Source organism: Poromitra crassiceps (assembly GCF_964638095.1).
Source record: "Poromitra crassiceps genome assembly, chromosome: 2".
Lineage (NCBI taxonomy): Eukaryota > Metazoa > Chordata > Actinopteri > Beryciformes > Melamphaidae > Poromitra > Poromitra crassiceps.
In genome coordinates, this window is record NC_139624.1 from 14,964,514 (window position 1) to 14,988,982 (window position 24,469).

The 24,469-nt window shown below is 46.4% G+C and overlaps 1 protein-coding gene across 3 annotated transcripts; it reads left to right on the forward strand.

The window, feature by feature from the left end:
- The first annotated feature begins 1,926 nt into the window (after window positions 1-1,926).
- Window positions 1,927-23,558, forward strand: actr3b (actin related protein 3B). 3 transcript variants are annotated; one of them, XM_083655514.1, is made up of 12 exons: window positions 1,927-2,033; window positions 6,938-6,993; window positions 7,880-8,004; window positions 9,625-9,735; window positions 10,438-10,533; window positions 12,959-13,066; window positions 13,907-14,050; window positions 16,605-16,778; window positions 21,262-21,354; window positions 21,485-21,610; window positions 22,240-22,323; window positions 22,869-23,558. In XM_083655514.1, exons 1-12 carry the CDS (start codon window positions 1,990-1,992, stop codon window positions 22,962-22,964), a joined length of 1,257 nt encoding a protein of 418 aa, XP_083511640.1. In that variant the 5' UTR covers window positions 1,927-1,989; the 3' UTR covers window positions 22,965-23,558. The 3 variants fall into 3 exon arrangements, with proteins under 3 accessions (XP_083511640.1, XP_083511641.1, XP_083511642.1); XM_083655515.1 differs by lacking the exon at window positions 21,485-21,610; XM_083655516.1 differs by lacking the exons at window positions 21,485-21,610; window positions 22,240-22,323.
- Window positions 23,559-24,469: the final 911 nt, after the last annotated feature.

The following is a 24,469-nucleotide window of genomic DNA, read 5'->3' on the forward strand; positions in this document are numbered from 1 at the left end:
CTCCGGTTTCCTCCCACCATCAAAGAAAGACATGTATGTTAGGGTTAATACTCCTGTCAGTGCTCCTGACCAAGGCACTGGCAAAATAACTGCAGTTGGTCCCCGGGCGCTGCACTGTGGCTACCCACTGCTCCTAGTTCTAGGAAGGTTCCTAGTAGAGGATGGCTCAAATGCAGAGGATGAATTTCCCCAAGGGGATAAATAAAGGATAACTTCACTTAAAATACAATTTGCTGCTTTAACCATGCAATAGCAGCAGAAAGGCTAAATGACAATATAAGGCAGGGGTGGGCAATATTTTTTCCAGAGGGCCATACTGACTTACATCAAGTAAACGAAGGGCCACACATTGGACATCATACCTGCCAACACTCCTGATTTTTAACACTCTCTCACTCTGTGATTGATCATTTCTCCTGTTAATCCCCTGATATAATATAATGTATAGTGTGATACAAATCCAATGGCTGTAGCAGATGAGATTTATTAACATCATTCTGCCTTTTATTGATTTTTTTGGGGTTGTTTTTCTTCTTTTGAGTATGTTGAGGGTCGGATTGAGATGGTCCAGGGGCCGGGTCATGTGTGATAAGGCTACTAGATGGTTCAAAACGGATATACACACACACCTGCCAAAATAGGCTGTCAAAAAGAAGACCCGTTTGGGGCCAGATGCGGCTTGTGATAGCAGGGTGCCCCCCCAACGTGAAATAAAGTGTGACTGAGCTCCAGCTAAATTGTCAAATAGCGCTGTCCGGGTACAAATATGTAGCCTACTTAACTTAACCTAACTTAAATTAACCTAACTAACCATCCTGCCTGTGTGCACATAATTGTCAGACTAAACTCCGGCAATCTGCTACAGAACATTTTACATTAATTAAGGTTTGTTTATTAACTGGCTCCCATCATTTTTGCAAAAGTGGCCCTGGGCGCAGCTGAGTATCCGTGGCCTAGCCTAAGGATTTGTCTAATGTCTATGGAGAAAATGAATGGTGAATTCTCTGAAAGTGGGTCTATTTCTGTGACATCACCACATGGCCATTTGGTAGGAAAATAACAGGTGATTGCAATCAATTAATTACAATTAAGTGACACAAACAGCCAATGAGCTGTGTGTGTGTTGTAGCACCATAATGGTAGGAACATGCTTGTGACAACATGGGAATAGACTATAGGCTACCTAAAAGTTAGCCTATTAGCCTACTACATCAACTGCTCTGTGTAGAGATGGGCAGTTTTTTCTCTCGCTCAAATGTGTGTGTGTGGGTGGGTGGGTGTGTGTGTGTGTGTGTGTGTGTGTGTGTGTGTGTGTGTGTGTGTGTGTGTGTGTGTGTGTGTGTGTGTGTGTGCGTGCGTGCGTGCGTGCGCGCGTGTGTGTGTGTGTGTGTGTGTGTGTGTGTGTGTGTGAACAGCTGATCTCTCGCACAGGCACACACACACACACACACACACACACACACACACATACACACACAGTGACAGCCCCCACCTCTCTCTCTCTCCGGTTACCGGGTCCCTCTGACACCGGAAGCACTCCCTCTGTCATCTCACCAGCAGATAACGGGAGGGAGAGACAGATAGACAGACAGAGAGAGAGAGAGAGACGGACAGGGAGAGAGAGAGAGAGAGAGAGAGAGAGAGAGAGAGAGAGAGAGAGAGAGAGAGAGAGAGAGAGAGAGAGAGAGAGAGAGAGAGAGAGAGAGAGAGAGAGAGAGAGAGAGAGAGAGAGAGAGAGAGAGAGAGAGAGAGAGAGAGAGAGACAGAGACAGAGACAGACAGACAGACAGACAGACAGACATAGGGAGAGATACAGGGAGGGAGGGGAGGGTAAGTAGGAGAAATATGACATTTCCTTCCTTCGGTGCCATGATGAGACGTCGGGCTGCACCGGGATATTTCTATTAAACGATACGATAATCGTGACCGAGCCCGGCACGTGCCCGCGGCCAGGCGCGTGTCCGCTTTGTTTACCGGACTCGACCGATCATGTCTGTGCCGCTGCCGCCCTGCGTGATAGACTGCGGGACCGGGTGAGTGCGCACGCACACACACACACACACACACACACACATACTCACACGCACACATACTCACGCACACGCATACTCACACGCATGCACACACATACTCACACACACACACACACACGCACACGCACACACACACACACACACACACATGAGTATGGCCTACACGCACTAGGCTACTGTATTATTTTCATTGTTGATTGATCTGTCAATTATTTTCTTTATTAAGCCCAAGATGACGTCCTAAAATGTCTTGTTTTGCATCCACAACCCAAAATATATTGAGTGTTTGCATGCTGTCATACTGTAGATAGAAGACTTATAAGAGATTCAGAGACTTTTGACTTTTCTTCATTTCTTAAATTAATGAGGCTACTCATAATCTATTATCAAAATAGTTGGTGAGTAGCCTATATAGGCCTATAGGCTATAGTAAATTTGGCTAGTCTGTCCACAGAGAGTTGACAGAGTTTGTATCATTTCAACTGCTTAGCTCACATCATAGACCACAGTAATTAGAGCCGCAGCGGTGCCTGCTATAGACCCTTTTCGCGGGGGCCATTTTGTGTCAAAAAGGCAGGGTAAACAACAACACAGGTGCAAGCAAAACAATAATGAGGGTTTCCAACTTCCAAAGTTGGAAACCCTCATTAGTGTTTTGCTTGCACCTGTGTTTACCCTGCCTTTTTGACACAAAATGGCCCCCGTGGAAAGGTTTCTATTGGTCTGTGATGATCGGCGAGCTGTGCGATCACTGGACAGGCGACCTGTCAAACACAGGTGCAAGCAAAACACTAACACTAATGATGGTTTCCAAATTCCAATCATGGAAGTTGGAAACCCTCATTAGTGTTTTGCTTGCACCTGTCTTTACCCTGCCTTTTTGACACAAAATGGCCCCCGTGAGAAGGCTCTATTGAAGTGAAAAGAAAAAAAAAAGCCTTTATTTAAAGTTGGCTAAACCCAACGCATGTCGGCACAGACTGCCTTCATCATGTCGGCACAGACTGCCTTCATCAGGGGTGAACATCATCAGGCTGTATTGAAGAAGACTTGCAACTAGAGATTGAGACCATCAACTCATTAGGAACGTGTTTACTGAGGTCATCAATCAAGTGAGAAGTAAAGTTTTTCTCCCCATTCACTTCCATGTAACCGGACTTCTTTTTGCAGCCAGTGGAATCGCCCCCTGCAGGCCATTAGAAATAATACAGGTTTAAGTTACTTGCGCATTGGTTTCACAAACGGAGCTACTACAAGCTAATAGCCCACTGCTGCGTGACATCCAACCATTCAACTGTCTGTAGAATGTTTAACAGATGATCAAATATATGACCATTCATAGACATAGCCTACATAATACACACACGTGTCATGCAGTTCTGACATTGAACACAGGGGGGGGGGGGGGGGGGGGGCATGAATGTAGGAAGTAGATATAGCTACGCTCCCACTGGAGGTGTGTGGACCAGCAAGCAAACAAATCTGTTTGTTGACTCTCAACTAAGCTGTTGAAATGTTCCAAATACTCTGTAGCCTCTGTAGATGGACTATCCCATTTTGCATGGAAAGACTATATATACTGTATTGTATAATCTGTTATGTCACAAGCTATGTTAGGCAGAGGTTGTGGTGGTGGTGGTGGTGTGGGTGGCAGAGTTAGTCTATTATGTCAGTTGTATACGTAGGCTATAATGGCATAATTCACCCCAAATTAAAATTCCAGCCGGATGTCAGTGAAGCCTCTGTGATGTTCATGAGAAAACCAAACAGTAACACTATTATCAGATAAGCATCCAGACTGGCCTCAGTCTCGCTGTTTGGTTTTGGCTTCACCGTGCGGACGTGGTTGGGCTAAACCCTCCATCAGAACATTATCGGAGGAAACACCAACAAGCGGCCAATTCACTATGCCAGGCAGCATGTGTATAACTGATGACATCACTGATGACGTCATCCGTCATCTGGCTGCCTGCCACTGATGACGTCATTTGTCCTCAGGGTTGTGAGTCATTCAGTCAGCTTCAGACAGACTGCCAGAGAGAGGCCCGGTAGCCAGCTGTCGCCCGAGTGATTGTGATGTCAGCAGTGATGTCATCAGTGAGTGGTGTCATCAGTGAATTCTGTCATCAGTGATGGGTTTTCAGTCAGTCAGTCAGCCTTCCTGCCGACCTTCAGAGCCAGGAAACTGTCCCTCAAATGAGTCCAAACATCTGAAGCAGCAGAGTCCAAGTGTGTTGACTATGCTCTTTGGGCCTGATGTGTGTCTCACTCTTCTCGGGGCCAAGTTTGTCTCATCGAAAGTTGTTTTCACCTGTTTTTCCATTTCCATCATGATGGCACATTGAATGAATGGACTTGTTGTGGAAGAAGTTGAAAGACAACATGGCGGACGTGTGGGAGGTGTGGTTGATGTTGGTAGTTGTATTGTTGTTTTGGGTGGTCCCTGGAGGCCAGGTGTGAGGAACTTTGTAGTGTCTGCTCTCTGTCCCCCACTCCATCTTAGCCCTGTTGTGTTGGTAGTAGGCTACTGTATGTAGTGTTGTGAGTGGTAGTCAGTCATGTTGGTAGTGTTGTGTTGTTAGCATACTGTATAAAAAGATGGGTGTAGCTGTAGCCTCTGCTCCGTGACGTCACCCATTGGTTCATGGACTCCTAATTTGAAGCCTTGAGTTTCGCATTGTCACCGTCGCCATCTTGTTTGTTTTGTTTTGGAGACAGAAGTGACCATATTTGGACAAGAAGAGCCACAGTGTGCTGATCAGCAGACAGACAGACAGAGAGACAGACAGACAGACAGACAGACAGAGAGACAGACAGAGAGACAGACAGACAGACAGACATACAGACAGACAGAGAGACAGACAGACAGACAGACAGACAGACAGACAAGCAGGCAGACAGACAGACAGAGAGGCAGACGGACAGACGGACAGACAGACAGACATACAGGCAAACAGACATACAGACAGACAGACAGACAGACAGACAGACAGACAGACAGGGAGGCAGACAGACAGACAGACAGACAGACAGGGAGGCAGGCAGACAGACAGACAGACAGAGAGAGAGACAGACAGACAGACAGACAGACAGACAGACAGAGAGACAGACAGACAGACAGAGAGACAGACAGACAGACAGGCAGAGAGACAGGAGAGAGACAGGCAGAGAGAGAGAGACAGGCAGAGAAACAGACAGGAGAGAGACAGGCAGAGAGACAGACAGGAGAGAGACAGGAGAGAGACAGGCAGAGAGACAGAGAGACAGGAGAGAGACAGGCAGAGAGACAGACAGGAGAGAGACAGACAGGCAGAGAGACAGGAGAGAGACAGACAGACAGAGAGACAGGAGAGAGACAGGCAGAGAGACAGACAGACAGAGAGACAGGAGAGAGACAGACAGACAGAGAGACAGGAGAGAGACAGACAGACAGAGAGACAGGCAGAGAGACAGAGAGACAGGCAGAGAGACAGACAGGCAGACAGAGAGACAGGAGAGAGACAGACAGACAGAGAGACAGGCAGAGAGACAGAGAGACAGACAGGCAGAGAGACAGGAGAGAGACAGACAGACAGAGAGACAGGAGAGAGACAGGCAGAGAGACAGACAGACAGACAGACAGAGAGACAGCGGGACATGTGAGGATTATTAATTGAAGTGATCATTGTTATTAATAACAGATTACAGGGAGCATCTGTTGTTCTGGACAACATCCAGGGAAGAGAGAAAGGAGGGGGAGGGGCCACCTCAAATCAAACTGACGGTGCCATGAGCACATGCGTGCGGAAGCCCCGCCCCTGACCCAGTGACTCCGCCCCCTGACCCAGGGACTCCAGGCCCCTGACCCAGTGACTCCACCCCCTGACCCAGTGACTCCACCCCCTGACCCAGTGACTCCACCCCTTGACCCAGTGACTCCGCCCCCTGACCCAGCAGCATGGTGGTGTGACATCATCAGTCCGGGTCTATTCTGGTCTGAATGTAGGGCAGCTGGGAGGAACAGAGCAGCAGCTTCACTCTGCAACACACTCAAACATTCATTACTAAGACTACTGATTTCCCCATTCCATACCAGTCCCAAGCACACTTCCAATACCATATCCATATTTCAGTTACAAGAACAATTTTGCTTGGATGGGAGAGAGATTCTCAAAGACCTAATGGTGTACATTGTACAAGGAACCTTCTAACCTGGTGCATTATTAAAATATGAATGTTCACAGATGTTTTTGGACGAGATCTCGTTGTGCTACGAACCCTAACCACGCGAGTAAAACGGGGTCAAAACTTTGAATGAGGTTGAATGAGGGCATGGTTTCATCATAACTGCTGTTTTAAAACCAACGGCAGTGACACCTGAAATATAGATGGTTTGTTGTGTTGCTAGGGAACAGTTTGGAACCTAGCTGTCAGTTATTGTACTCGCAAACGCAGCAACAGGAAGTAAGCTGGCTGAAATGTAGAATGTTCTGGAGTTGAAACCGTCTATAACCAATCCATTTGTTTACAAACATGCTGAATCGGAAATTCCCAAGCATTACTGATACCGGTGGCCATTAGGGTAACTGCAGTCAGCAGCCTGTTGCTCACGCGATGCTTGTAGGCTACTCTGTCAGCGCGAGCGAGCAATGGCCAAAAGAGTGATGTTAGCGAGATAGCAATTCATTCACGTTAGCAAGCATGCTAACGTTATCTAACATTAGCCAACTAAGACCACAATATCACAATACATTTGTCACAGTCATTTTGTGTGTCACTTTTGGCTCCAACCAGCTGTTTATTGTGGTAGCAACACAGTGGTATTAGCTCTTCTGCAAACAGTTTCATGAAGGCTAACACAACAAGCTACAAGCTAAGACATCTCTCTGTGCTCTACATCTGTCTGTCTGTCTGTCTGTCTGCAGGTACACCAAGATCGGCTATGCTGGAAATACAGAACCGCAGTTCATCATGCCGTCCTGTAGGTGTCACACACGCACACGTGCGCACACATACACACACACACACTGAAACATTTGTGGCGTCATGCCCATTGTAACTGAGGGGGCAATTGCCCCCTCAGATTTTTGAGAGGTAAATTTTTTTTTTTTTTTTTTTTTTTTAATAAACATAGGCTATAATATTATAGGCTGTGTGTGGTAGTTGAAACATAGTTTCAAGTTGACGTTTATTTATGTTTGTAGTTAAAACAAAAACATAAATACTGTATAGTCTACATACAGTACAACACAAAAGGCTGTTATTTACCCTTTGTCGCCACCTGTTGAGTAAATATATATAACTAAAACCATTAAAATTGACAACCGGTCCGCAACTTTTTTTTCCATGTATCTACCAGTCCTTGGCACAAAAATGGTTGGGAAGCCCTGCTCTAGAGGACACTAGATGAGACTAATGGAAGAGAAAACATTTCTACCTTCTGAAAAGGCAATACCAGCCAAAATAAACTGCTTTGAAACGTGTGGTCTCCCTTTTTTGTCAAGTCCATTGAGCCTGGGCAGTGGCAATGTACTTAGTCTGGTGATTATGGATCTTTCCAGGAGGCTGAGAGCAGTTTGGAAAATAGCCTTATGGTTACACCTGCTCACTCTGTTAATTTAAAATGAGATCCAACCCCCCAATTTTTTTGGGTTCGCCCCCTCGGATTTTTGGCTTGCATGACGCCCCTGTGTGTAGCGTTTGACCCTCTCACACTCCCCCTTACCCATGGGCTTGAGCCGAGGTGTGTGTGTGTGTGTGTGTGTGTGTGTGTGTGTGTGTGTGTGTGTGTGTGTGTGTGTGTGTGTGTGTGTGTGTGTGTGTGTGTGTGCGTGCGTGCGTGCGTGCGTGCGTGTGATCTGTACCAGGCATCTCTATCAGGGAGTCGGCCGGTGTGGGGGAACAGGCTCAGAGGAGGCTGGTGAAAGGGGTCGACGACCTGGACTTCTACATCGGAGACGAAGCCGTCGACAAACCCAACTATGCTACCAAGGTGAGAGGAGAGGAGGCACCTGTCTTAAGCTCTTCTTTACACACCAACAGACATTCATAGAGGACCGCAGGAAGGAGTGCGGAAGTAGGCTACTGTAGCACTTCAGGTTCGTACGAGGAAAAGTGAATGGGATTTTATTATGGGAATTTCTGTTAAATGGATGAAATAAGGAGTGTGCTTAACAAAAGTTTGTGAAACAGCGAAGTTTGTGTTCAGCAAGATAATCTTCACAAACGAGCAACACTTTTGTGACTTCTGGACCCTGTACTACGAAGCTAGTTTAACAGATCCGCGATAAGTCCCTTTGATCTGGTTTGACTGAACAGGATCAAAGCTATCTACGGTAGTTTAAGGATACTACGACGCTGGTTTTGTAGTCGATAACTGAAGCTGGGATCTGCCTGTGCACGCGCACGTTTTTCGCTCGTGCACAGGCGCGCGTCCACGCGAAAGAGGTGCGCTAGCCAATCACATTATGAACAGCTGAGTTGATCCACGCCCACACCCATTTCCACACCCATTTCCTCATTCAGCGCAGCCACAGTGTGATCAGAGATTTTTGCGGATATTTAATGTATCCGCGATTTAATGTCAGAATGAAAATCCGCATTGGATAGTCTGCTGAAGGGCTGTCTAAAGCAGCAGCTTGTATTCACATCAGTCATTTGATTTACTTTGATCAGCGATTTCTGTCTGATACAGCTGCATTGATACAGGCAGCAGCAACAAATGTAAAAGTGTAATCTCAGTCTATACATTTCCACAATCTGTAAGCCTATTTAGACCATAGATTTAGAAACGCATGCTCAATGAATAATGATCTCTATCACTCATGTGTGTGGTTGCACTGATCGAATAATTCATATATAAAATAGCCTAGTATAAAGCCTAATAGCCTAAAAGAGAAAACTGCTGAACTGAATTGAGACGATGCGGGCATAGTTATCATTGATAAAAACTAGCCTATTTTTGCTCATATATTGGCATACAGCCTACAGGACACAGTTCCAGCTGAAAGATGCAAGAATAGCCTGCATATTTAGTATTGGGGCTATCCCATATTTAAACTAATATCTATATTATATGTATAGGCTTTCTGGCATGTAGGAGAATATCACCCTCACTGCATTTGAGGGTCCGTTCATGATATGCGCCGCGGTGATTAATAGTGATCATATTTCTCCACGCATCGTTGAGCTGTTAAGACATAAAGTGGTAAGTAGGCTTAATTTAATTATGTAGCCTACAGAGCCACGAATGTTTTGCTTGTTCTATTCTCAGTTGACTGCAATCTATTTTTCATATGGCGATCTTATATGAATGGTGAGTGACTCCAGAGAGCCGATTATATGGGTCTCTCATGGATTTTGATCTTATCCTCTGAAGCTAACCTGGTCGCGACCAGGTTAGCTTTGCAGCGTCAGTTGCCATGGTGATTGAAAGTTAACTTGCTTTGTAGTACGGCTAAACCAGGTTTAAACTCAAACTTACTCGGATAAGGCATTAAACTAGCTTCGTAGTACAGGCTACAGAAGTGTAAATGTGTGTTGTTGTTTTCATAAAATGCTTCAGAAAAGATGTGATGGGATCTGATGTTTAGTTGTGTGTGTTTTGCTGCAGTGGCCGATCCGTCACGGCATGGTAGAAGACTGGGATCTGATGGAGAAGTTCATGGAGCAAATCATCTTTAAATACCTCCGAGCCGAACCTGAAGACCACTGCTTCCTCATGGTGGGTGTGTGTGTGTTTGTGTGTGTGTGTGTGTGTGGGTGGGTGTGTGTGTGTGTGTGTGTGTGTGTGTGTGTGCGTGTGTGTGTGTGTGCGCGTGCGTGCGTGCTTAATGTAGAATGTATGTGTGTCTAGGCAATGTTTCCTCATAAACTGTTCATACAACATGAGTGTAAAACTTGAATGAGGGAAAAATAATTTGGTCATAACTTTAACAATAAAAGCCCCGAGATGACAGAATTTGAAAACATTTAATTACTTCCCAAACATTGGTTGTAACAGCTATTAGTTTAAATTGATTAACCCCGGAAAACAGTAAAAGGGAAGACAAACCATTGCGATACCAATACAAGAAAAACAAATCCAGCACTTAGGCTACAATATAAAAACCACCTATGACCATATCAATGTCAATGTTACGTTTATGCAAGTAAAACAGCTTGGTGAAGGTTAGGCTTATGGTTATGGTTTGGCTTAAACAACCAAAACGTCAAATGTAACTTCTGGTTGAAATGTCGACTTTGAACATGGGACTCGAACCCGTTCTCCAGCATGAAAGGCAAAGTGTTGAACCTCTTCACGGCTTCATGGCTCACATCTGTCACATCTGTGTGTGTGTGTGTGTGTGTGTGTGTCTGTGTCTGTGTCTGTGTGTGTGCATGCGTGCGTCCGTGCGTGCGTGCATGCGCGTGTGTGTGTGTGCAGACAGAGCCTCCTCTCAACACTCCAGAGAACAGAGAGTACCTTGCTGAGATCATGTTTGAGACCTTCAACATCCCTGGGCTCTACATCGCTGTGCAGGTGAGCTGTGCTGTCTCCAGCTCCGCACATTAAAGGCACTCAATGTTGTTGTTCTTCTTTTGCCCACTAGATGTCATCTTCAAACAGCTGTCTGATGTGTGCACTCGACAGGCTGTGCCAGGGATGACGTATTTTTGTAGGCTTACCCAGAAGTCTCTGCACTTCCTGGTTCTTAGGGCTGGAAATGGGAATTTCGTATGGGGATTTTTGGTTAAATTCATGAAATAAGGTCTGTGGTTAACAAAGGTTTGTGAAACAGCGAAGTTTGTGTTCCGCAAGATAATCGTCACAAATGAGGAGCACTTTCATGACGTTTGAAGTGTTTTCTGAAAATTGCGTTAAAAAACACATTTACGCTTCGAAAATCATAAAAGTGTTCCTCATTTGTGAGGATTATCTTGCTGAACGCAAACTTCGCTGATTCATAAACTTGCTGCATTTTGAAGCTCACCGAGTGGAGCGCGTACCAGAGGCCCAGTCCTCTCTGCAGCGACCCGGGTTCGAATCCGGCCCGTGGTCATTTGCTGCATGTCTTCCCCTCTCTCCCTCCCATACATTCCTGTCTCTCCCACACTGTATGTCCAGTGCTGTAGTGGTAAAAAAAAAGTGGGTAAACTATACTTTTGACTCGAGGCAGCTTTCTCACGCGGCACCGGCAGTGTTATAACGGCGGATAAATAAGCTTCCGTGACCGATATACAAGACAAAATATGAGAGTATATAGAACAACTTAATCTGAATCATATAGCCCTATAAGGTATATCAGGGGGTTCCCCCACATTTCTGAGTAGCCAGCCAGATAGAAAAAGTAGCTGGCTATGGGATGGGCCTTGCCCCTCAAGGGGGGTCCGGGGGGATTCTCCCCCGGAAGATTTTTTTTTTACATTTTAAAGTAAAATTCATCAACCTGGTGCATTTGAGAGCAAAATGAACTACACACATCTCTAATGTGTTGTGACTTTACAAATAATTAGCCCTAAACAATCAATATAAAATGTATTTATTGAACATTTGTTGAATTTCTCCAGGTATGAAAAGTTAAATGATACAGTAGGTAGCCTACTTTAAAGGACCTTGTATGAACCCTGTATATACAGTTTGAAGAGTAATATAGTTCTCTCTCTCACACACACTGTACCTGTGATTGTCAGCTTCAGCTTTATAGCTAAAAGTATGTAGACAGATTGAATCTGTGATTCTTGAATACCAATATATAATTCAAACTGTCCCCAAACACATTGGGCAAGGATAGGTAGACAACATACTGTACATGGAAATAAAAGTGGTTCTGCCACTCTGGCCACTAAATTTTAGTCAGCCAATATTTATTTATACAGATCTCGGCACAACAAACACCAGTATGTTTCTAGATAGTTTTCAACATGGTCGTATTATATTGGCTTTATACAGTAGCACCTGGACTATTCAAGTCGACTCGCACGCACCTAATGTTACAAACTTTAGCTACTTGATCAGAGGGAAATCAATCATGTTTCTTACACCAGTGATTCACTCTTCAGTTGTAAAACGGTGAGCCTATATGATTTTCCCCACTCCGGACACACATTTTTAACCAACCTTACCTATGTTCAGCTCACCATGAGCTGGTCTCCAAATGCACATCTCCAAATGCGCATTGCGCATCGCTGGCACAATGGCACCGTTAAGTTGTTTGAAGGGAGCGCTGTCTGGCAAGCACAGCTCGATAAAGGGACCAACGTGACCGGGGCTGTGTACCTTTCCCGCGGAGCGCTCTACAAAAATAGGCTACGGTTCGCGGAGATCCTGGTCAGTGCCATGCCCATGAGTAATCTTTTTTCTTTTCTTTTGGTGTGTGACGTGCTTGGCGTGGTCTCCGCATCAACGGAGTTTACGCGAACGTGTTAAAACTCGTGCAATAATAAGTGTGCATAAACGATTTAAACATGTGAGTAAACGATCTTAAAAGGTGCCTAAACGCTGCAGAGCATTGAAAAAGGTACGTAAACGCCGTTTACGTGCGTTTAGCCACCACTACAGCCCTGTGTATGTCTATCTATAAAGCATCTGTCCTTTCATGTGTTCATTTACACCTGTCCTGTGGTCAGGGACTAAGTAATGGAGGAATCAATTAAGTGAGCGAGTAAACTTGTTAAACTAGTGAACTCTCTCTCTCTCTCTCTCTCTCTCTCTCTCTCTCTCTCTGCCTGTCTCTCTCTCTCTCTCTCTGCCTCTCTCTCTCTCTCTCTCTCTCTCTCTCTCTGCCTGTCTCTCTCTCTCTCTCTCTCTCTCTCTGCCTGTCTCTCTCTCTCTCTCTGCCTGTCTCTCTCTCTCTCTCTCTCTCTCTCTCTCTCTGCCTGTCTCTCTCTCTCTCTCTCTCTCTCTCTCTCTCTCTCTCTCTCTGCCTGTCTCTCTCTCTCTCTCTCTCTGCCTGTCTCTCTCTCAGGCGGTGTTGGCGTTAGCGGCGTCCTGGACGTCCCGGCAGGTCGGAGAGCGAACGCTGACCGGTGTCGTCATTGACAGCGGAGACGGAGTTACTCACGCTATTCCTGTGGTGAGTCAGACAGACAGACAGACAGACAGACAGACAGACAGGCAGGCAGACAGACAGACAGACAGACAGACAGGCAGGCAGACAGTCAGGCAGACAGACAGACAGACAGACACTGACAGACACTGACAGACAGACAGACAGTCAGGCAGTCAGACAGACAGACAGACAGACAGATAGTCAGGCAGACAGGCAGCCAGACAGACAGACAGACAAGCAGGCAGACAGACAGAGAGACAGACAGACAGACAGACAAGCAGGCAGACAGACAGACAGGCAGGCAGGCAGACAGACAGACAGACAGACAGACAGTCAGGCAGACAGACAGACAGAGAGACAGACAGACATCAACTACATCTCTCGTCTCGCATAATATACGTCAAACCAACATGGCCTGGCGGGAGGGACGTCACTTGTGCGACTGGTTGTGTGTCATCTTTCTGATTTATAACTCTTTTTTTTGGGGGGGGGGGTTTGCCTTTATTAGATAGGACAGTAGGCAGACAGGACAGGTGGGGAGAGAGAGGGGAGGACATGTGGCAAAGGACCTCGTTCTACCAGCTGAGCCACTGGCCCCTCTGTTTTATAACTTATAGTGCAAAGGTTTTACCACAAGCTGCGACTTTCTTGATAGTTCTCTTTTAAATGGACAAACATCATGTGTACCTCATGGCACAATTCAAACAGGATCAAAAAATATATTGTCTTTCGTCATTCACCACCATTCATATTTCTTCCGACGTTGGTTCATGCCTCGAACGGAAGGGGCGTGGCTTTGGTCTCTATTACACACAGTTTTGACTCCTAGCTCTCTGATTGGTCGGTGTGTCTGTCCGTCAACAGGCAGAGGGCTATGTGATTGGCAGCTGCATTAAGCACATCCCCATCGCGGGGCGGGACATCACCTTCTTTATCCAGCAGCTGCTGAGAGACAGAGAGGTGGGCATCCCTCCAGAGCAGAGCCTGGAGACCGCCAAGGCTGTCAAGGTAACCACCTCCACACACCGCTCACTGGAGACATCTGCTGGTCAGTGGTCGCATGTGTGTAAGACGCAAAAATACACCTTAACATGATTCAAAAATGTACCTACCATGATTCAAAGATTCTGAAGGTACTTCCAAGAGTAGTCGACAATATCTGGAAATAAACAGACCCCATACGATGCGGGCGTGGCGCTGTTGAGCAGCTGAAACGCGGAGTAGCGCACCAGAAGAAGAGTCTTTGTAGAAGCAAACAAGCGTTTGCGGGGAGAGAAATAAAGCTCATGTTGGTAAACTATAGACTGTTTCAGAACAAACAAACAGCGGTGTGCGAGACGACACCGTGGCTACAAGGTGCCTACTTTTTATTTCAGATTGGTGCATGTTATGAAGAGAATGCAGGGAAAGTGTGCGGGATCCCATGATTACAGGGGGGGCGAGCGCAACTCTAAAAGGAAAGTCCTTTAGAGTTGCGTGTCAGGGCTAGGTTCAGAGCATGTGAGCGGAGCGGAGCGAGCGGGTAGCGGAGCGGGGGGATTTTGGCTTGAGCGGGGACCAGAGTGGTACCGGAGCGAAAGTTGGAGCGGCACCGATCACCCGCTCAGTCCCGCTCCAGTTTCCATCACAACATGTTGGAATCAGAATGCATCGGTGTGTGGCCGTGTGCACGCCCACTATTTTCTTGCCAGCTGCTGCGAGACGAGAAGGAAGAGAAACGAACATGCAGCCGACTCTGCGGAGCTCATGTTATTTGTAGTGAGCAATGCCCATCGCCCAGGCGTTTAAACGCAAATTAAAACACCCTGGCCTTTTCATCTTTTTTATTCTTTTGAGCGGTGAGTGCGAGTGGGTGAAATCTGTATCGATCGGGGAGCGGTCTGGAGCGGAGCGGCCGGGAGCGGCTGTGAGCGCTGGAGCGGGTGGAAAGGGCCACTCCGCTCACATGCTCTGGCTAGGTTTAACCAGGCTAAGAGACTAGAGGATAGGGCTGTCTTCGAATATTTGGATATTCGAATATTCGTTCATAATGCTGACATTCAAATTTAAAAAATTATATTCGATTATTAATATTAATTAAAAAAATAATCAGGTCTCCTCATGTCCCACAGGCCGATTCATTCATGGCTATATAAGGAATTAATCAATTGACATACCGGTATAACTCGGATTACTATGTAGCTTTAATATAACAATCTAGTAGGTGGCGGTAATGCAACACTTAAGTCACTGTCTAGTGCAGGGGTGCCCAAATTATTTCCCATGAAGGGCCAAAATTCAATCTGGGTGGAGGGCCGAGGGCCAAAAATAAACGTTGTGGAATTACATTAAAATGTATTGTGTTTTATAGAAAATTAACATTCTAAATCTAAAATAACATTTCAATATAATAATCTACTTTTTATCTGTTTGGTAATTGTAATAATTTGCAATTGGTTATATATATTTAAAAAAACATCTGCATTTGTGGGGAGCTTAAACATTTAATCAGTAAACACCCAGTTAAAAACAGTTGTATTTTCCACCTTGTAATCAAGAGAGAAATTTGACTTAATTCACAACTTGAAAAATCCTCAAGGTACTTTGAAAATCAGTTTCGTAGTGGCGACGTATATTGTACTCTTTCAAAACAGCCACTCTCTGTCTGCAAATGAGACAAACCGCTGTTGAATTTACTTCGGGAAAAAAAATACTCGTCTTGCCACTCCGTCCTAAACTTTCTTTTGTCAGTGTGCCACTGCCGTGATGATGATCTGTCCATCTTGCTGAGCTGGTGTAAAGCCAGTGACTGGGGAGGGATCAAATATCAGAGCTCACCCCCCAACCAGGTGATTCAGCCAACCAATCAGGAGCAATCAATCCTCAGATAGCAATGCCTCACACCCGTGTGATAGAGTCGGGGAGAGAGAATACCAGCTGCACAAAATTAACGTTAATCGTAGATAGAAGAGTCCCGACATCTCCATTCAGGCGCGGACTGCATAATCGGGCACGTCGGGCAACTGCCCGGTGGCCTGGCCTAAAGAGCCTAGACCAGTGGTGGGCCCGCGGTCTAGTGCAATTAGTAATTAGTCTGTGATTTTCACTGCAATTATATTAATAAAAAAAAATTATATAAGAAAATGACTTATATGTATTCCGGTGAATCACTTTATTACATTTGGGGGGTATTTTTTTTTTTTTTTTTTTGAAGTAAGTCATGATGACATCACAGCAGACATTCGAATATTCGTGGGAAACCTCAATAGAATATTCAAATTTGAAAAATCAATTTGAAGACAGGCAGCCCTACGTTTTATTCATCCAACAAGCTTCTGAATCTGCCTACCTGCCACCTTCCTTGCCACTCTCGTCCGGCTTCCTAACACCTCCTATGGGAAAATGGATGGTGACACAACCAGCAGATGGCGTGAGCTGACATTTCCCATTCCCATTTCTCTGTGTGTGTCCATGTGTGTGTGTGTGTGTGCGTGCATGTCCGTGTGTGTGTGTGTGTGTGCGTGCATGTCCGTGTGTGTGTGTGTGTCTGTGTGTGTGTGTGTGTGTGTGTGTGTGTGTGTAGGAGCGGTACTGCTACATCTGTCCAGACATAGTGAAGGAGTTCAGTAAGTACGATAGTGACCCGGGTCGGTGGATCAAACAGCACCGCGGCCTCAACGCCGTCACCAAGAGCGCCTTCACCATCGACGTGGGCTACGAGCGATTCCTGGGCCCGGAGATCTTCTTCCACCCCGAGGTGTGAGTTATATCAAAATTCACCCACCGGACAGCTGTCATGAAAGGTGAAAAAAAATAAAAAAATTGAACCAGGCTGTAAACATGCTTAAAGGGGAAAAACTCCCTTTTGGATACAGCCTCGAGTGGCCATTCGAGGAACCACAGCTTTCAGTATCACTTCGCGGCTTCCTCTGTCAAAGCCCGAGCTAGCCCACTGGTACAGATCCTGACCTGGGAAAATAAAATCCTCACTTTGTGCACTAATCTGTGGCTCGCCCTGGCTATTCCACCTCTGGCTGCTGTCCACAATAATATACATGAAATAGCCTAAATGTGGTCTAAATTGAACGTTTACTCGCAACATAGTAACTATTACATGATCAAAAACAAATTTCAACAAAACATGGTCTGTTTTGAATGTGTGGGGTCACTATACTCTAGTGACGTCAAAGTGGGGTCACGAGCAAAAATAGGTTTGGAAGCACTGCATTAGGCTGGTTTCACACCGGCGACCCAAGCCTTGCCTATGCCTTGCCTTTACCCACGCTTTTTAATAGGCGTCCGTTTTAGTCAACGAGGCTGTGTACACCGGACGCCTGAGCGTGAACCCTGCGTGTACCCACGCCTTGCCTGTGCCTTGCCGATTTTATCGAATAGGCGAGAGTTCTATTTTCATGCTGACAAGGCGCGTGCAGGCAGGCTTTTCTGTCAAGCCATGAAAGAAAAATGCGACAATATCCGTGGGAACTGGCAAAGTCAACTGAATTTCAAAATAAAATGGAGTTTCTACAACAGTATTGAGCAGAGAGAGAGAGCGAGAGAGAGATTGACGGGTGGCTATCACGTGGGGCTTTCTCCCTGTCGGCAAACAAATCTTCATGAGAGAGAATAGCGACCGAAGAAGCAAGATGGACAATGTTGTTGTGCCAGCACATATTCTTGCAAGATCACCTCTCTAAAATGTCCGACTATAGTCAGACCTGGTTATACATATCCAGCATCAATAGAACATTAAATATATCAGATTTATTTTACCTAGAGGCTACCCATGACAATTCTGGACAACACGTGAAAAAATACAGTCGGGAGAGAGGAGAGGCGCTTGTGACTCGGCTCCAGGTTCGGCGTGCAAAAGGCGTGCGGTGTGATCGCAAAAGCGTGTAACAGGTTCACGCCCAGCTCGGCGTAGGCGTGGGTTGAGGCAAGGCAAGGCGTGGGTCGTCGGTGTGAAACCAGCCTTAGGTTAAAGGAGAATTTCGTTTTTTTTTAACCTGGAGCCATTTCCTGGCATTAATTATGAATTGGCCACTCACCTAGCGATGTCTGCAGCGTTTCTGGGCGTCCTAGCGTTGTTTTGAGATCAATATCGTCCAAGTCAGTGTAAAATGGAGTTGATTTGGGGCCAAGTGGTAGCCTGTATTTCCTGCATCTAAATAGCTATTTTTCTTCCCGTTTTCGCCACATATCGCCATAATCAGATCCGTCAACATCCAGCCGAGTGTTATTTCACCCCAGGCTGTTTCCTGGACTGCACACGGATCAAATTACCTCAAACGTGATCTAGGTCACCAAGTCTCGTGAAGTCCCGCGATACTTTCCTGTCGACTGGCCAAATACAGGCAGGACGCTTTGCGGTCGTGGTTTTAGCGTAACCTATGTGGGGTTTGGCGTAACCTATGTGGGATTCGAAATAACGAAGGTTATGCCAAACCCCACATAGGTTACGCCAAACCCCACATAGGTTACGCTAAAACCACGACCGCAAAGCGTCCTGCCTGTATTTGGCCAGTCGACAGGAAAGTATCGCGGGACTTCACGAGACTTGGTGACCTAGATCACGTTTGAGGTAATTTGATCCGTGTGCAGTCCAGGAAACAGCCTGGGGTGAAATAACACTCGGCTGGATGTTGACGGATCTGATTATGGCGATATGTGGCGAAAACCGGAAGAAAAATAGCTATTTAGATGCAGGAAATACAGGCTACCACTTGGCCCCAAATCAACTCCATTTTACACTGACTTGGACGATATTGATCTCAAAACAACGCTAGGACGCCCAGAAACGCTGCAGACATCGCTAGGTGAGTGGCCAATTCATAATTAATGCCAGGAAATGGCTCCAGGTTAAAAAAAAACGAAATTCTCCTTTAAGGTCAACGTAAAGCTTTAGGTGAGGTCAAGGTCAAGAGGTCAAAACAACGTTTTGGGTGAAGGTTTTGTAAATATAAAGTTTTAACGCCCCCCTCCAGTGTATTTGGTCATTTTTAAGATACTAGAAATCCTGCGCGCTCGATTCCTAGGGTCGCCCACTGTGCGGCTTTGCCCGCAGCTCGGCTGCTGCGTGATGCGTCGCATCACTGATGACATCACAATTGCTCGAGTGACCATCACTGATCACATCATGGAGTGCTCGAGTGACATCACTCAGCGCACAATTGCGCAACTTTGCATCACTGATGATGACATCAGTGAGTGATCAGTAGTGAGAGAAAAGTAGAACCCACAAATTGACTGATGATGTCACAGACACTGACACAGTGTTGGGAAAGTTACTTTCAAAATGTAATATACTACATATTACATTACATTACATTACATTACATTACATTACGTCATTTGGCAGACGCTTTTATCCAAAGCGACAATAACACATTTTTGTCAGCAATAGAGCAATCAACTATGGAGCACAGTCTATGACAACTACAATTTCTGAAGGAACAGTGGTACAAGTTTAGTTTAGGTCAGTAGTTTTTTTTTTTTTTTTTTTTGAAAGAGAGAGAACGAAGTTAGATCAAGAAGGGCCCAGATGGAGCCTGAAAAGGTGAGTCTTTAGTCTTTTCCGAAAGATCGGCAGTGATTCAGTTGTCCTGACCGAAGGTGGAAGCTCGTTCCACCATTGAGGTGCCAGGGACGAGAAGAGTCGAGATCGGGATGAGTGACTTTTGAGCCCCCGTAGCGAAGGAGGGGCGAGGCGTCCTGCACTGGTGGAGGAGCGAAGGGAGCGCTGATTACTATTAGTAGTTACTTTCATTTGAAAGTAATAAGTTACTTTACAATATTACTATCTGTGTAGAGTAACTTGTTATTATTTATTACACTACTTTTGCATTACCAAAATAACAGCAGTAGCAGAATGACATCGCTGCCCCGGAACCATCCCGAAAAATAATTTCAACCATCTTGAAGTTGAAGAAATTGCTGTGTGAAAGCGAACCGGACCAAATGAGAATTGCAATAATGTTGTAACTTCACCACCCCCCCCCCCCCCCCCCCCCGAATCGCACCGAGTCCACCAGCGAATATGTGAAAGCGACTTAAGAGTCCGCCAGGCTCAAAACGCCACTCAATGACCAATGTGATATAACTGTTCACCAGTTGGAGTCACGCTCTTTCCATAAAGTCCACCAGCTTTGATATCTGTTGGCCGGTTGTTCATATTATAGGAATATTGTGGCTTCTAAACAAACGTTTTTATGGAGATGCGGGGAGACAGTAATGGCGGCGTACTATTTCTGGTATTTCCGCTGTTGGCGCAGACAAAGAGTTTAATGAAGACGAGGCGAAGCTGTTCTGCCTTTTTTTTTATTACAACAGCGCTGCAGTTATGATGCTGCAGTGGAACAAACTATTAGCCTTCGGTTCTTATCAATCTAAGTTCTTTGGGGCAGTTGATGATGTGCGTTTACACAGCACGCGCTCAGGTAAAACAGCTGACTGGAGGGGGCGGGGCCCTTTAAGGTCAATGTTCATGTGTTTTGATAGAACAGCTGACTGGAGGGGGCGGGGCCCTTTAAGGTCAATGTTCATGTGTTTTGATAGAACAGCTGACTGGAGGGGGCGGGGCCCTTTAAGGTCAATGTTCATGTGTTTTGATAGAACAGCTGACTGGAGGGGGCGGGGCCCGTTAAGGTCGATGTTCATGTGTTTTGGTAGAACAGCTGACTGGAGGGGGCAGGGCCCGTTAAGGTCGATGTTCATGTGTTTTGGTAGAACAGCTGACTGGAGGGGGTGGGGCCCTTTAAGGTCAATGTTCATGTGTTTTGGTAGAACAGCTGACTGGAGGGGGTGGGGCCCTTTAAGGTCAATGTTCATGTGTTTTGGTAGAACAGCTGACTGGAGGGGGCGGGGCCCTTTAAGGTCGATGTTCATGTGTTTTGGTAGAACAGCTGACTGGAGGGGGTGGGGCCCTTTAAGGTCAATGTTCATGTGTTTTGGTAGAACAGCTGACTGGAGGGGGCAGGGCCCTTTAAGGTCGATGTTCATGTGTTTTGGTAGAACAGCTGACTGGAGGGGGCGGGGCCCATTAAGGTCAATGTTCATGTGTTTTGATAGAACAGCTGACTGGAGGGGGCAGGGCCCATTAAGGTCAATGTTCATGTGTTTTGATAGAACAGCTGACTGGAGGGGGCAGGGCCCATTAAGGTCAATGTTCATGTGTTTTGGTAGAACAGCTGACTGGAGGGGGCGGGGCCCTTTAAGGTCGATGTTCATGTGTTTTGCAGTTTGCCAACCCAGACTTCATGCAGCCCATCTCGGACGTGGTCGATGAGGTCATCCAGAGCTGTCCAATCGACGTGCGGCGGCCCCTCTACAAGGTGACACAGGAACACACCACATGACCCCATCTGAGCGTCTAACAGACCGCTGGGACTTCATCTGCGTGTGTGTGTGTGTGTGCGCGTGTGTGTGTGTGTGTGTGTGTGTGTGTGTGTGTGTGTCTCTCAGAACATTGTGCTGTCCGGAGGCTCCACCATGTTCAGGGACTTTGGGCGGCGTCTGCAGAGAGACCTGAAGAGAGAGGTGGACGCCCGACTGAAACTGAGCGAGGAGCTGAGCGGAGGACGCATTAAGGTGTGACACAGAGAGAGAGAGAGAGACAGACAGAGAGCCAGACAGACAGAGAGACAGACAGACATAGAGACATACAGACACACAGACAGGCAGACAGAGAGCCAGACAGACAGACAGATAGGCAGAGAGACATACAGACACACAGACAGACAGACAGAGAGCCAGACAGACAGACAGATAGGCAGAGAGACATACAGACACACAGACAGACAGACAGATAGACAGAGAGACAGACAGACAGAGAGACATACAGACACACAGACAGACAGCCAGCCAGACAGAGAGACAGACAGACTTCCAGCGTGACTCAACTTCACGAAGAACTTACGTTACAGGCATAGTCTGTGACGTCACGTTGAAGGCTGGGTTCACCCAGGCTAGTTGTTTATCAAAATGCATCTAAATCAGACTTGGATACACTTGACACTGCATAGAATAGAATCTGTAAATGTGTCCTTGGATGTCCTTTTCACACTCATTGCACTGTGTATGATCACTGGCTTCAACTCATTTTATTTTTTATTTTTTTATGTATGTGTGTGTGTGTGTGTGTGTGTGTGTGTGTGTGTGTGTGTGTGTGTGTGTGTGTGTGCGCGTGCGTGCGCGTGTGTGTGTGCGTGCGTGTGCAGCCCAAGCCCATGGAGGTCCAGGTGGTCACACACCACATGCAGCGCTACGCTGTTTGGTTTGGAGGCTCCATGCTGGCATCCACGGTAACCACACACACACACACACACACACACACACACACACACACACACACACACACACACTTATCCATTGCTGCGCTAGATTCCCTGCCTACCAACACGAGGGTCGCAGGTTCAAGCCCTCGTGTTACCTCCAGCTTGGTCGGGCGTCCATACAGGTCAGGCACAATTGGCCGTTTCTGCGGGTGGGAAGCCAGAAGGGTATGAGTCCTGGTGGTCGCAGCACTGGCGGCTCCTCTGGATGGTTGGTGCACCTGTTCGGAGGGAGGGGAACTGGGGGGATAGCGTGATTCCTCCCATGCGCTACGTCCTGCTGGTGAAACGCCTCGCTGTTAGGTCAAAAGAAGCGGCTGGCGACTGCACATGTATCGGAGGAAGCATGTGCTAGTCTAAAACTCTCCCCAGAGTGGCAGAGGGGGGAATTGGACAAGTAAAAAATAGAAAAGAAAGATAAAAAAAATAGGGGGGGGGGGACACTTGCTTCAATACAACATGCTGTTGTTTATTGTTGTTGTTGTTGATGATGTCCTTGTGTCTCTGTGTTCCAGCCGGAGTTTTTCCAGGTCTGTCACTCCAAGAAGGATTACGATGAGATCGGCCCCAGCATCTGCCGCCACAACCCGGTGTTTGGCATCATGTCCTGATGGCAGCACAGCTACGGAGAGGGCTAGCGTTAGCCTGCAAGGCTGCTATCCTCTCAGCCTGTGTTAGCCTGCAACGTTGTTAGCCTGCTAGGCTGCTAGCTTGTTAGCTTGCTAGATTGCTAGCCTGTTGGCTTTCCATCTTGCTGGTCTGTGTACCTCTCCCACCCTCCAGCCTGTATCATAAGCCGCCACATTCAGATTGTCTATATTTGTAAATTAAAGAATAGTTTATCAGAGCAGAGAATATAATGAAGAAATCAGATATCATATAAAGTTACATAATAGATATAATACATGTTGTAAATGATATACACTGTAGGCTACATTGTGCACTGAGGCATCTGTGTGATCCAGGAACAGGTGAAAGCACACGCTGCATCAGGTGGCTGAACTCGAGTCACGAGTCCTGGACACATTTTCAGGACTCGTGACTCGACTTGGACCTGAGCATTCAGGCATTCGGACTCGGAGTTGGAGACAAGAAGAGACTCTGACCTTTTTTTCTTCTTCTTTTGTTCATTTGTTTTTTTTCTTTTTCTTCATGTTTTTTGTGTGTGTAATAGGCCCTAATAATTTGGCATAATATTTTAGTTTAGACAGTGAAGTCATGTATATTACAATGCAGAAATGACAATATAGATATTTAGTTTTATGAGGTCCACACAGCAGTAGTGAAATCATATTTTTGTCCGCTACAAGAGAAAGGAAGAGGCTGCTGACCCTCTCAACCATGACAGAGGCCCTTTCTCAATACCAAGAATGCATTCTTGTTCTTGTGTTCTTGGGGAGAGCGTTCTTGCTAGTCGTTCTTGGAAGAATGAACTTGCTAGGTCACAGGCACACATGACGCTGTTGGCAGTTTGAGACGATGCGTTCTTGAGGGTATTGCACAATACCAGCGCAGAGGCCGCCTGCAGTACTACACAAATAAAAAGCTCAGCTGATGTAGATGCAGCCAATAGACCCTTCTCACGGGGGCCATTTTGTGTCGAGAAGCCAGGGTAAACACAGGTGCAAGCAAAACACTAATGAGGGTTTCCAAATCCCAATCATGGAAGTTGGAAACCCTCATTAGTGTTTTGCTTGCACCTGTGTTTACCCTGGCTTCTCGACACAAAATGGCCCCCGTGAGAAGGGTCTATTCAAGTCAAGTCAAGTCAAGTTTATTTATATAGCCCTAATTCACAAGCATGTCTCAGAGGGCTTCACAGAAAGTATGTCTAGCTGATTCTAGCTAACACACAGTAACAAGAATATACAGAATAAAGATAACATTTGAACATTTGAAGAAAGCAGGAGAGTGGAGGAGGGAGGGAGAGGGAGGGGAGGGGGGAGGTGGGGAGAAAATAGGAAATGTGGAGGAGGAGAGAACAGAGGAGGAGAGATGAGGGTGCAGGGGAGGGAGAGCCAGGGTAGGGGTAGGGTCTAGGGTTGGGGGAGGGGAGGGAGTAGGATACGGGCCCGGATTAGGGCGAGGGTGGGGAGAAATGGGAAATGTGGAGGAG